A 14,022-nucleotide genomic window follows, 5' to 3' on the forward strand; every position below is an offset into this window, starting at 1 on the left:
TTTCTTTTTTCTCAGGTGTTTATTTACAGGTGTGTTTGTTTGTCTGCGTTGACACATAAACCTTTATATTGATAAGTCCTTCACTTTAAAGCACATATTGATCTGACAACCATTATGATTTCAAGATGTAATATATTGACTTTAACTTGTTAAAATCTTCAGTACACACACACACACACACACACACACACACACACACACACACACACACACACACACACACACACACAACACACACACACACACACACACACACACACACACACACACACACACACACACACACACAAACACACACACACACACACACAAAACACACACACACACACACACACACACACACACACACACACACACACACACACACACATGTAGTTTATCCATTTCTAACAGAATGATTTCACAAGCAACTATAAAGATACAATGTATAAAACTCTTACTTAAAAATACATTAAATAAATAAAAACTTGCTCCAAAAGTAAATTCAAAAGAGAGAACCCACAAACAGGCATTGAACACACTTATAGAATGTTATTTGTGGTAGTCATTTCTGTATCTGAAATCGGATTAATCATTTTCTTACGTTCCCAACGTCGTTGTTGGAAGATGAGAAAAATACACCTATTATTATCTCACATTTATAAATACAGAAACACACAAAGAGTCACACGCATAGAAATAGAGTCCAGTATTGAATGGGGAGGCCTGTTCTATGGATTGTATTTCTATGGTCACTAGCCATAGGCCTGGTCCGGGGGTCTCGTTCCATTGGGAGGGAATCAAGGAAACGAGACCCGAGACAGCGGGCGGCTCTTCTACACCTCAAGGAACAACCATTACAACAACCATTACAAGAACCATTACCGACCCAACACATTACAGCAGTAACAGGACATATACAATATAGCATCGATTATCATAAAAGATTCGTCTTGAAGAAGGAGGAGGAATGTTTTGTCTCAGGTGGAATTCTTGTTTGTGGATTTTGTACTTTTTTTTTTGCAACAGGATTAGATTTGTATTGTTGTCATAGTTTCAGCATTTGTTCTTTTTATTTGAATACATGCCGGTATTGTGCTGCTGGTTGGATGGAGAATTGGATTGATGGTTTTATGCTTCTTGTTCGTAGTCCTGGTCCTGCTCCTTGGAGAGAAGAGAGGGACACAGAGCTCAGAGAGGGAGACAGTATTTAAATAGAGAGGAGAGACAGGGCACAGAGAGAGGGAGACAGTATTTAAATAGAGACGAGAGACAGAGCTCAGAGAGAGTGAGAAAGAATTTAAATGGAGACAGAGCTCAAAGAGAGGGAGACAGTATTTAAATAGAGAGAGAGAGAGATAAGAGATAGGGAGACAGTATTTAAATAGAGACAGACCTCAGAGAGAGGGAGACAGTATTTAAATAGACAGAGCTTATAGAGAGGTAGTGTCTGTGTCCCTATAGAGAGGTAGTGTCTGTGTCCCTATAGAGAGGTAGTGTCTGTGTCCCTATAGAGAGGTAGTGTCTGTGTCCCTATAGAGAGGTAGTGTCTGTGTCCCTATAGAGAAGCAGTGTCTGTGTCCCTTTAGTCTGTGTCCCTATAGAGGTAGTGTCTGTGTCCCTATAGAGAGGTAGTGTCTGTGTCCCTATAGAGAGGTAGTGTCTGTGTCCCTATAGAGAGGTAGTGTCTGTGTCCCTATAGAGAGGTAGTGTCTGTGTCCCTATAGAGAGGTAGTGTCTGTGTCCCTATAGAGAGTTAGTGTCTGTGTCCCTATAGAGAGGTATTGTCTGTGTCCCTATAGAGAGGTATTGTCTGTGTCCCTATAGAGAGGTAGTGTCTGTGTCCCTATAGAGAGTTAGTGTCTGTGTCCCTATAGAGAGGTATTGTCTGTGTCCCTATAGAGAGGTAGTGTCTGTGTCCCTATAGAGAGGTAGTGTCTGTGTCCCTATAGAGAGGTAGTGTCTGTGTCCATATAGAGAGGTAGTGTCTGTGTCCCTATAGAGAGGTAGTGTCTGTGTCCCTATAGAGAGGTAGTGTCTGTGTCCCTATAGAGGGGTAGTGTCTCTGTCCCTATAGAGAGGTAGTGTCTGTGTCCCTATAGAGAAGTAGTGTCTGTGTCCCTATAGGGAGGCAGTGTCTGTGTCCCTATAGAGAGGTAGTGTCCGTGTCTCTATTCCCTTTATAGGGAGCAACCCACAGGAGGCTGGTGACACCTTAATTGTGGAGGACGGGCTCATGGTAATAACCGGAGTGGAGTCTGTGGAGTGGTCAAGAATATATCGAACACGTGGTTTCCATGGTTTCCAGGTGTTCGATGCCATTCCATCTGCTCCGTTCCAGACTCCTGTTTCGCACACAGAGTGATCCAACCAGACCAATCACATCAAGTCCACAATGATGACAATCAGGCACTAAGGACACGATGTTCTCTTTTTAACCTGACAGGGAAAAATGGCCATTCCACTACAGTATAACAAGTACAATGTTAGCGACTTGAACACAACACCAAGCTAAGATCTACAGATCTCTTGACAGTGCTCTGGAGCCCGGTTAGCTCTGGAGCCCGGTTAGCTCTGGAGCCCGGTTAGCTCTGGAGCCCGGTTAGCTCTGGAGCCCGGTTAGCTCTGGAGCCCGGTTAGCTCTGGAGCCCGGTTAGCTCTGGAGCCCGGTTAGCTCTGGTCGAGTTAGTTAGAATATGTTCAGCTTGACTCCTGTGGCAATACTCCACTCCATCCACCAGAGGGCAGCACTAGCTAATGTAAACTATAACAGCTGCTCCAAGGACACAGGAGAGACCGACATACTTTTTATTTATTTAACTAGACAAGTCAGTTAAAGAACAAATTCTTAATTACAATGACGGCCTACTGGGGAACAGTGAGTTAATTGCCTTGTTCAGGGGGCAGAACGACAGATTTTTAAAAACATTTTGTCAGCTCAGGGATTTGATCCTGCAACCTTTCAGGTTACTGTCCCAACACTCTATCACTAGGATACCTACAGCCCCATAGAGCAGCATCCTCTCATTAGCATACCAGCGCTAATATCTCCATGTCAACAGAATGTCATGTCTGGTACTCACATAATGATGCCTTAAGGGCATTTATCTACGGAAAAGAACGTGTGGATATGGATGGGACAGAGAGGGAGAGAGAGAAGGGAGAGGGGGGGGCGAGTGAGAGAGAGAGGGGGGGGAGCGAGAGAGCGAGAGGGAGAGAGAGAGAGGGGGGGGGGAGCGAGTGAGAGAGAGAGAGAGAGAGAGACACAGAGACGTGCAGATGTGGAGACGGAGGTTACGAGAGCGATGGGGGGGATCGTAGGGAGTGAGAAAGAGAGCTGCATGGAGGAGGGAGAGACAAGGATGGGAAAGAAAGAATGAGCTAGAAATGGAGGAGAGAGTGTGTTGCTTCTTCATGACATGAGGTTATACCTTCTAATACCACAGGAGTCACTTGCGTTAAACAGTAGAGAGTTTAAATGTAATCTTCTTTTCTATAATCGATTTCTATGATCAGAAGGACATCACAAGTTAATAAACCACTGAATTGGTTCTGAACCGTTCGTTTAAGATTACTCCACTGAGAGTATTTGATTCGGCATTGGTTCCCTGCTGATTCTCAGGTTTCAGATGATTCGATTCGGTACAGTGTGTTTTGCCCTTGAGAGCTGACTTCCCAAAATAACCACCAGTCTCAGCCTATGACACACACACACACACACACACACACACACACACACACACCATACAAAATATTGGAGGTGTTATGTCCACCTGTCTATCGGGCATTTGAATTGACAGATTCCCCGTTTCTACTGGTTAGATTCCCCAGTTCTACTGGTTAGATTCCCCAGTTCTACTGGTTAGATTCCCCAGTTCTACTGGTTTGATTCCCCAGTTCTACTGGTTTGATTCCCCAGTTCTACTGGTTAGATTCCCCAGTTCTACTGGTTTGATTCCCCAGTTCTACTGGTTCGACTCCCCAGTTCTACTGGTTCGACTCCCCAGTTCTACTGGTTAGATTCCCCAGTTCTACTGGTTCGACTCCCCAGTTCTACTGGTTAGATTCCCCAGTTCTACTGGTTTGATTCCCCAGTTCTACTGGTTCGACTCCCCAGTTCTACTGGTTAGATTCCCCAGTTCTACTGGTTAGGATCCCCATTTCTACTGGTTAGACTCCCCAGTTCTACTGGTTATTCCCCAGTTCTACTGGTTAGATTCCCCAGTTCTACTGGTTAGATTCCCCTCTACTGGTTAGTTTCCGCAGTTCTACTGGTTAGACTCCCCAGTTCTACTGGTTAGATTCCCCAGTTCTACTGGTTAGATTCCCCAGTTCTACTGGTTAGATTCCCCAGTTCTACTGGTTAGATTCCCCAGTTCTACTGGTTAGATTCCCCAGTTCTACTGGTTAGATTCCAGTAGACCTGGAAGTGCGTGTGTGTGCGTGTGTAGTGTTGGGATTCGTTACTTGAAAAAGTAGTTCATTCCATATGATTTGATACATGTAACAAAAGTAGTTTATTCCATATGATTTGATACATGTAACAAAAGTAGTTTATTCCATATGACTCGATATATATAACAAGATGGCCCCGACAGACATGGCAGCTTTGCTTCTTGCTCCAAAGCAAATTTGCAGCATTTATTTATTTTTGTTGTGTTTTTTTCATACAGCGTAAATATCTTTGGGATATCAGAGTGGCGATAACTCACCAGCATTACGACCAGAAATAAGACTTTACCGAATTGGATCCTTTGTTCGCACGCCCCAGGGCAAGTTAACTTATCCCAGAGGCTTCTCCAAGACGCCACCGGCAGAGAAGAGGTGTTCGGAGTGGACTTCTAGTCCGACTCAGGAGGCGGGAACACCATCCATCGTATCCGAGTATATTTCTTGCTAATGTTCAGTCTCTGGACAATAATGTAGACGAGCTCAGGGCGAGGATCTCCTTCTAGAGAGACATCAGGGACTGTAACATACTCTGTTTAACAGAATCATGGCTCTCTCTGGATATACTGTCCCCATCCATACAGCCAGCTGGTTCCTCAGTCAGGGAAATTGCAAGATTATGTTATAATGCTTGTATTGCATTATAATGGTTGTTTTATTCGACAGAATATAGTATTCTGTTAACTATTGTGTGTGTGTTCTACTGAGGATGGGCCTCTATGAGGTAACACTGACAGAGGAGATTTACAATGTCTTTGGGTGATAAAACCTAAAGAGCATTCCAGAGAACATGAGTTAATGTTTCTGCTCGATACCGTGGCAGGAAGAGACGTTTCCAGTTTTTGGTCGGAGGGCCAGACACTGGTCTATACAATGAAAACTGTTGACACAGCATATACTGCCTTCTATGTATTATAGATATCTTTCAAATAGATCTTAACCTTGTGACTATGTATCTGTTGTTCGTCACATCGGTTGGAAGGGGAGTATCTTGGCTATAAAACATCTTTGGACTTTTGTTTTATCACTCTCAACGGTTCATAAAAAAACGGTTAATCGTTGACAATTCATTGCTATTGCAAAGCTCTTATTATTAAAGATGTAGTTTAAGTATAACTCTGACTTGTGTGATACGTTTGTCTCTCCTAATTTGATAATACAGAAATAAATCACCACAGTGTATGTTTCCTGATTTAACTACTCATGGTGTGATTGTGATAACGTACAGAAACTCAAGTCCTTTTCTTCATCCTGACCAGGAATATCTCACAATCAAATGCAGACCGTATTACCTCCCAAGATAATTATCTTTGGTTATAGTCACAACTGGGTCCTGGACTTCCTGATGGGCCGCCCCCCAGGTGGTGAAGGTAGGAAACAACACCTCCACTACACTGATCCTCAACACAGGGGCCCAACAAGGGTTCGTGCTCAGCCCCTCCTGTACTCCCTTTTCAGCCATGACTGCGTGACCTCCATCTCAATCATTAAGTTATCAGATGACACAACAGTAGCAGACCTGATTACCAACAATGACGAGACGGCCTACAGGGAGCCTACAGGGAGGAGGTGAGGGCCCTGGCGCCATAACCACTCACTCAACGTCAACAAAACGAAAGAGCTGATCGTGGACTTCAGGAAACAGCAGAGAGAGCAACCCCCTATCCACATCGACAGTGGAGAAGGCGGAAAGCTTAAATTTCCTCGGCGTACACATCACTAACACCAGATTGTGTGGTGAAGAAGGCGCAACAGCTGCAACCTCAGGAGGATCATTAACTTTTACAGATGCAAAATTGAGAGCATCCTGTCGGGCTGTATCACCGCCTGGTACGGAAATTGTACCACCCGCAACCACAGGGATCTCCAGAGGGTAGTGAGGTCTGCACAATGCATCAGCAGGGGTAAACTACCAGCCCTCCAGGACACATACACCACCTGATGTCACAGGAAGGCCAAAAAGATCATCAAGGACAACAACCACCCGAGCCACTGCCTGTTCACCCCTCTATCATCCAGAAGGCGAGGTCAGTACAGGTGCATCAAAGCAGGGACCGAGAGACTGAAAAACAGCTTCTATCTCAAGGCCATCAGACTGTTAAACAGCCATCACTAACACAGAGAGGCTGCTTCCCTATATACATGGACTTGAAATCACTTGCCACTTTAATAATTGAACACTTTTATAATGTTTACATATTTTGCATTACTCATGTCATATGTATATACTGTATTCTATTCTATACTAATGTAATTTAGTCTATGCTGTTCCGACATTGCTCCTCCAAATATTTATATATTCTTAATTCCACTTCAGATTTGTGTGTATTGTTGTGAAATTGTTAGATATTACTGCATTGTTAAATACTACTGTACTGATGGAGCTAGGAACTGTACACCTGCAGTAACATCTGATAAATATGTATATGTGACCAATAACATTTTATTTTATTTGAATGTTAACCATCGAAATCAACAATTTCCTGTCTGCTCCTTTGGCTTGAAGCACAAACGTGGTCCCAATTGATAATACCGAACACTGCAACCGTTGTACACTAATCATGATTCATGAAATTGAAAGCCTGTCTTTTTAAAATGTGTTCTGATAATGCATATCTACACAAATAGATAACATTATTAAGAGTAGACACGGCTATTTGATGCAGATTGTCTATTGTCCAAAATGTCATTATCACGTTGACCGGTCAGTCCTGCTGGCTATCCCGGCGATGGGAAACTTTTTAAACCACTGGAATAGAGATGGATAGAGAGCACACTTCCCACTACACACTCAATCCCTAACGGTCTTTGCTATCACAGAAGAGATCAGAGGTACATCCTCATTCCATTTATATGAACTTATCTGTCATGACATTCTCTAAACAGCTAATCTCCGTTCGCTCGATAACCGAATGAGGAAACAAGTGGAGACTGGATCACGGAAACACCTCGCTCGGAAAGGAAACGTTTTCTGTAAGTAGCGGGCACGTTACTAGAAAAAGTAGCAGTAATAATATGACAATATTAAAGACAGTAACTTGCTAAATTAAAGACAGTAACTTGTTAAATTAAAGACAGTAACTTGTTATATTAAAGACAGTAACTCGTTATATTAAAGACAGTAACTTGTTATATTAAAGACAGTAACTTGTTATATTAAAGACAGTAAAACGTTATATTAAAGACAGTAACTTGTTATATTAAAGACAGTAACTCGTTATATTAAAGACAGTAACTCGTTATATTAAAGACAGTAACTCGTTATATTAAAGACAGTAACTCGTTATATTAAAGACAGTAACTTGTTATATTAAAGAAAGTAACTTGTTATATTAATAAAGACAGTAACTCGTTATATTAAAGACAGTAACTTGTTATATTAAAGACAGTAACTTGTTATATTAAAGACAGTAAAATGTTATATTAAAGACAGTAACTCGTTATATTAAAGACAGTAACTTGTTATATTAAAGACAGTAAAACGTTATATTAAAGACAGTAACTTGTTATATTAATAAAGACAGTAACTTGTTATATTAAAGACAGTAACTTGTTATATTAAAGACAGTAACTTGTTATATTAAAGACAGTAAAACGTTATATTAAAGACAGTAACTCGTTATATTAAAGACAGTAACTTGTTATATTAAAGACAGTAAAACGTTATATTAAAGACAGTAACTTGTTATATTAAAGACAGTAACTCGTTATATTAAAGACAGTAACTCGTTATATTAAAGACAGTAACTTGTTATATTAAAGACAGTAAAACGTTATATTAAAGACAGTAACTCGTTATATTAAAGACAGTAACTGGTTATAAACCTCTTACATCTATGGGGGCGCTATTTCATTATTGGATAAAAAAACGTGCCCGTTTTAAGCGCAATATTTTGTCACAAAAAGATGCTCGACTATGCATATAATTGACAACTTTGGAAAGAGAACACTCTGACGTTTCCAAAACTGCAAAGATATTGTCTGTGACAGGAAATTAGCAGGATTTTTGAGGCTCTGTTTTTCATTGTCTCCTTATATGGCTGTGAATGCGCAAGGAATGAGCCTGCCCGATCTATCGTTTCCCCAAGGTGTCTGCAGCATTGTGACGTATTTGTAGGCATATCATTGGAAGATTTACCATAAGAGACTACATTTGCCAGGTGTCCGCCCGGTGTCCTGCGTCGAAATTGGTGCGTCATCTTCAACTGCACGTCTTTTTCCAAGCGATTCAGAGGAGAAAGTAGACCTCTACGAACGATATATCAATGAAGAGATATGTGAAAAACACCTTGAGGATTGATTCTAAACAGCGTTTGCCGTGTTTCAGTCGATATTATGGAGTTAATTTTGAAAACTGTTCGCCGTTTTGATGACTGAATTTTCGTTTTTTTTTTGGTACCCAAACGTGATGTACAAAACGGAGCGATTTCTCCTACACAAAGAATCTTTCAGGAAAAACTGAACATTTGCTATGTAACTGAGAGCCTCCTCATTGAAAACATCCGAAGTTCTTAAAGGTAAATGATTTTACTTGAATCCTTTTCTGGTTTTTGTGCAAATGATGCCCGCTAAATGCTACGCTAAATGCTACGCTAGCTATCAATACTCTTACACAAATGCTTGTTTTGCTATGGTTCAAAAGCATATTTTGAAAATCTGAGATGACAGTGTTGTTAAGAAAAGGCTAAGCTTGAGAGCTAGCACATTCATTTCATTTCATTTGCGATTTTCATAAATTGTTAACGTTACGTTATGCTAATGAGCTTGTTTTTTCATAGCCAAACGTGAACAAAACGGAGCGATTTGTCCTACACAAATAATATTTTTTGAAAAACTGAACATTTGCTATCTAACTGAGAGTCTCCTCATTGAAAACATCTGAAGTTCTTCAAAGGTAAATGATTTTATTTGAATGATTTTCTTGTTTTTGTGAAAATGTTGCTGGCTGAATTCTAGGCTTATAGCTATGCTAGCTATCAATACTCTTACACAAATGCTTGTTTAGCTAAGGTTGAAAATCTGAGATGACAGTGTTGTTAACAAAAGTCTAAGCTTGAGAGCAAATATATTTATTTCATTTCATTTGCGATTTTCATGAATAGTTAACGCTGCGTTATGCTAATGAGCTTGAGGCTATAAATAGGATCCCGGATCCGGGATTGCTCGACGCAAGAAGTTAAAGACAGTAACTCGTTATATTAAAGACAGTAACCTGTGTGTCTGTGTGTGTGTCTGCGTGTGTGAGCATTTGAGCTCAACCCAACCCGAACCGACAGGGCCAAGACAGATGGTCATAGGGCTGTGTAGGGCCTGTTTTCTCATCAATAACTAGGGCCGTGTAGGGCCTGTTTTCTCGTCAATAACTAGGGCCGTGTAGGGCCTGTTTTCGCATCAATAACTAGGGCCGTGTAGGGCCTGTTTTCTCGTCAATAACTAGGGCCGCGTAGGGCCTGTTTTCGCATCAATAACTAGGGCCGTGTAGGGCCTGTTTTCTCATCAATAACTTGGGCCGTGTAGGGCCTGTTTTCTCGTCAATAACTAGGGCCGTGTAGGGCCTGTTTTCTCGTCAATAACTAGGGCCGTGTAGGGTCTGTTTTCTCATCAATAACTATGGTACGGGTAGGGCTCGACTATCACTAAATTGATCACTAACATTTAAAAGCTGAGTCATTTCCTCTGCTGCGTAGTACAGTACTATCTGACCAAGATCACAACATGATGTCAGAAGTCCTTTAATTTTAGTCCAAAATAAGTCAGGAGTGATGACTTCGCAGAAAATAACGTTGCTTGAGATTAGAGGGGACGAAAAGTAGTTAACAGCTAAGCGATCTCTTATGTCTGGTCATTGAGCAGAGCAGCCAAAGTGGAGCATAGGCAATCGGGCCTGGGTAGGGTGTGTGTGTGTGTGTGTGTGTGTGTGTGTGTGTGTGTGTGTGTGTGTGTGTGTGTGTGTGTGTGTGTGTGTGTGTGTGTGTGTGTGTGTGTGTGTGTGTGTGTGTGTGTGTGTGCACGAGTGTGTGCGAGTGTGTGTGTGTGTGTGTGTGTGTGTGTGTGTGTGTGTGTGTGTGTGTGTGTGTGTGTGTGTGTGTGTGTGTGTGTGTGTGCGCGTGCTTGTGCGCGTGTGCGTGTGTGTGTGTTATCCCTCTTACCTGCTGGTTCTCGTCATATGTCTCTCCTTCCAGATGATCTCTTTGTGTTTCTCCTTCCATGGCCTCCTGCCCATAGTCCTCAGGCTGTGGACACACATACAATTATAAAACAAAACGAAAAACATGTCCTATTTCACCAGAACACTATTTTTTTTGGACCCCAACCCTGGAACAGATCTAATGGAAACACGTATAGTAGCATAGGGGCTAACCCCCCAGTATCCTACACTAATAGATGTACCCAGAGGACAGGTCACCCCCCAGTATCCTACACTAAGAGATGTACCCAGAGGACAGGTCACCCCCCAGTATCCTACACTAATAGATGTACCCAGAGGACAGGTCACCCCCCAGTATCCTACACTAATAGATGTACCCAGAGGACAGGTCACCCCCAGTATCCTACACTAATAGATGTACCCAGAGGACAGGTCACCCCCCAGTATCCTACACTAATAGATGTACCCAGAGGACAGGTCACCCCCCAGTATCCTACACTAATAGATGTACCCAGAGGACAGGTCACCCCCAGTATCATACACTAATAGATGTACCCAGAGGACAGGTCACCCCCAGTATCCTACACTAAGAGATGTACCCAGAGGACAGGTCACCCCCCAGTATCCTACACTAAGAGATGTACCCAGAGGACAGGTCACCCCCCAGTATCCTACACTAATAGATGTACCCAGAGGACAGGTCACCCCCCAGTATCCTACACTAATAGATGTACCCAGAGGACAGGTCACCCCCCAGTATCCTACACTAATAGATGTACCCAGAGGACAGGTCACCCTCCAGTATCCTACACTAATAGATGTACCCAGAGGACAGGTCACCCCCCAGTATCCTACACTAAGAGATGTACCCAGAGGACAGGTCACCCCCCAGTATCCTACACTAAGAGATGTACCCAGAGGACAGGTCACCCCCCAGTATCCTACACTAAGAGATGAACCCAGAGGACAGGTCACCCCCCAGTATCCTACACTAAGAGATGTACCCAGAGGACAGGTCACCCCCCAGTATCCTACACTAAGAGATGAACCCAGAGGACAGGTCACCCCCCAGTATCCTACACTAATAGATGTACCCAGAGGGCAGGTCACCCCCCAGTATCCTACACTAAGAGATGTACCCAGAGGACAGGTCACCCCCCAGTATCCTACACTAAGAGATGTACCCAGAGGACAGGTCACCCCCCAGTATCCTACACTAAGAGATGAACCCAGAGGACAGGTCACCCCCCAGTATCCTACACTAATAGATGTACCCAGAGGACAGGTCACCCCCCAGTATCCTACACTAATAGATGTACCCAGAGGGCAGGTCACCCCCCAGTATCCTACACTAATAGATGTACCCAGAGGACAGGTCACCCCCCAGTATCCTCCACTAAGAGATGTACCCAGAGGACAGGTCACCCCCCAGTATCCTACACTAAGAGATGTACCCAGAGGACAGGTCACCCCCCAGTATCATACACTAAGAGATGTACCCAGTATCCTACACTAATAGATGTAACCAGAGGACAGGTCACCCCCCAGTATCATACATTAACATGAAATCTATCTCAGTCTATCATAACTTTGAATATCTTTTAAGAAATGTATATATAAGTATATAAAGTATTCGGCACCCTTGAACTTTGCGACCTTTTGTTGCCACATTTCAGGTTTCAAACATAAAGATATAAAACTGTATTTTTTTTGTGAAGAATCAACAACAAGTGGGACACAATCATGAAGTGGGACGACATTTATTGGATATTTCAAACTTTTTTAACAAATCAAAAACTGAAAAATTGGGCGTGCAAAATTATTCAGCCCCCTTAAGTTAATACTTTGTAGCACCACCTTTTGCTGCGATTACAGCTGTAAGTCGCTTGGGGTATGTCTCTATCAGTTTTGCACATTGACAGACTGAAATTTTTCCCCATTCCGCCTTGCAAAACAGCTCGAGCTCAGTGAGGTTGGATGGAGAGCATTTGTGAACAGCAGTTTTCAGTTCTTTCCACAGATTCTCGATTGGATTCAGGTCTGGACTTTGACTTGACCATTCTAACACCTGGATATGTTTATTTTTGAACCATTCCATTGTAGACTTTGCTTTATGTTTTGGATCATTGTCTTGTTGGAAGACAAATCTCCGTCCCAGTCTCAGGTCTTTTGCAGACTCCATCAGGTTTTCTTCCAGAATGGTCCTGTATTTGGCTCCATCCATCTTCCCATCAATTTTAACCATCTTCCCTGTCCCTGCTGAAGAAAAGCAGGCCCAAACCATGATGCTGCCACCACCATGTTTGACAGTGGGTATGGTGTGTTCAGGGTGATGAGCTGTGTTGCTTTTACGCCAAACATAACGTTTTGCATTGTTGCCAAAAAGTTCAATTTTGGTTTCATCTGACCAGAGCACCTTCCACATGTTTGGTGTGTCTCCCAGGTGGCTTGTGGCAAACTTTAAACAACTCTTTTTATGGATATCTTTAAGAAATGGCTTTCTTCTTGCCACTCTTCCATAAAGGCCAGATTTGTGCAATATACGACTGATTGTTGTCCTATGGACAGAGTCTCCCACCTCAGCTGTAGATCTCTGCAGTTCATCCAGAGTGATCATGGGCCTCTTGGCTGCATCTCTGATCAGTCTTCTCCTTGTATGAGCTGAAAGTTTAGAGGGACGGCAAGGTCTTGGTAGATTTGCAGTGGTCTGATACTCCTTCCATTTCAATATTATCGCCTGCACAGTGCTACTTGGGATGTTTAAAGCTTGGGAAATCTTTTTGTATCCAAATCCGGCTTTAAACTTTTTCACAACAGTATCTCGGACCTGCCTGGTGTGTTCCTTGTTCTTCATGATGCTCTCTGCGCTTTTAACGGACCTCTGAGACGATCACAGTGCAGGTGCATTTTTTACGGAGACTTGATTACACACAGGTGGATTGTATTTATCATCATTAGTCATTTAGGTCAACATTGGATCATTCAGAGATCCTCACTGAACTTCTGGAGAGAGTTTGCTGCACTGAAAGTAAAGGGGCTGAATAATTTTGCACGCCCAATTTTTCAGTTTTTGATTTGTTAAAAAAGTTTGAAATATCCAATAAATGTCGTTCCACTTCATGATTGTGTCCCACTTGTTGTTGATTCTTCACAAAAAAATACAGTTTTATATCTTTATGTTTGAAGCCTGAAATGTGGCAAAAGGTCGCAAAGTTCAAGGGGGCCGAATACTTTCGCAAGGCACTGTATATATATATATATATTATAATTAGTTTAATATCTGTGTCCATATTGTCACTGAGTTTCTAGTAGCGTTTCAAAATGTATGTTTTATTGTCAGGTGCACAAGTACAGTCGTGGCCAAAAGTTTTGAGAATGACACAAATATTAATTTCCACGAAGTTTGCTGCTTCAGTGTCTTTGTGCAGGGTAGCCTTAGAGTTATT

The 14,022-nt window shown here is 42.4% G+C and overlaps 1 protein-coding gene across 2 annotated transcripts in view; it reads right to left on the bottom strand.

Moving 5' to 3' along the window:
* Nucleotides 1–14,022, bottom strand: part of LOC135545433 (beta-synuclein-like) — a 33,770-nt gene continuing 19,748 nt past the window's right edge. The window contains exons 5-6 of one of the 2 annotated variants that reach the window (XM_064973042.1): nt 10,578–10,661; nt 1–1,137 (exon numbers count right to left, since the gene is read on the bottom strand). In XM_064973042.1, coding sequence (XP_064829114.1) covers nt 1,111–1,137; nt 10,578–10,661 — 111 coding nt within the window. In that variant the 3' untranslated portion in view covers nt 1–1,110. Of the gene's footprint in view, nt 1,144–10,577; nt 10,662–14,022 lie in introns of both variants that reach the window. The other variant, XM_064973041.1, reaches the window with a different exon arrangement.

The sequence above is a fragment of the Oncorhynchus masou genome, chromosome 9 (genome assembly GCF_036934945.1).
Source record: "Oncorhynchus masou masou isolate Uvic2021 chromosome 9, UVic_Omas_1.1, whole genome shotgun sequence".
Classification (NCBI taxonomy): domain Eukaryota; kingdom Metazoa; phylum Chordata; class Actinopteri; order Salmoniformes; family Salmonidae; genus Oncorhynchus; species Oncorhynchus masou.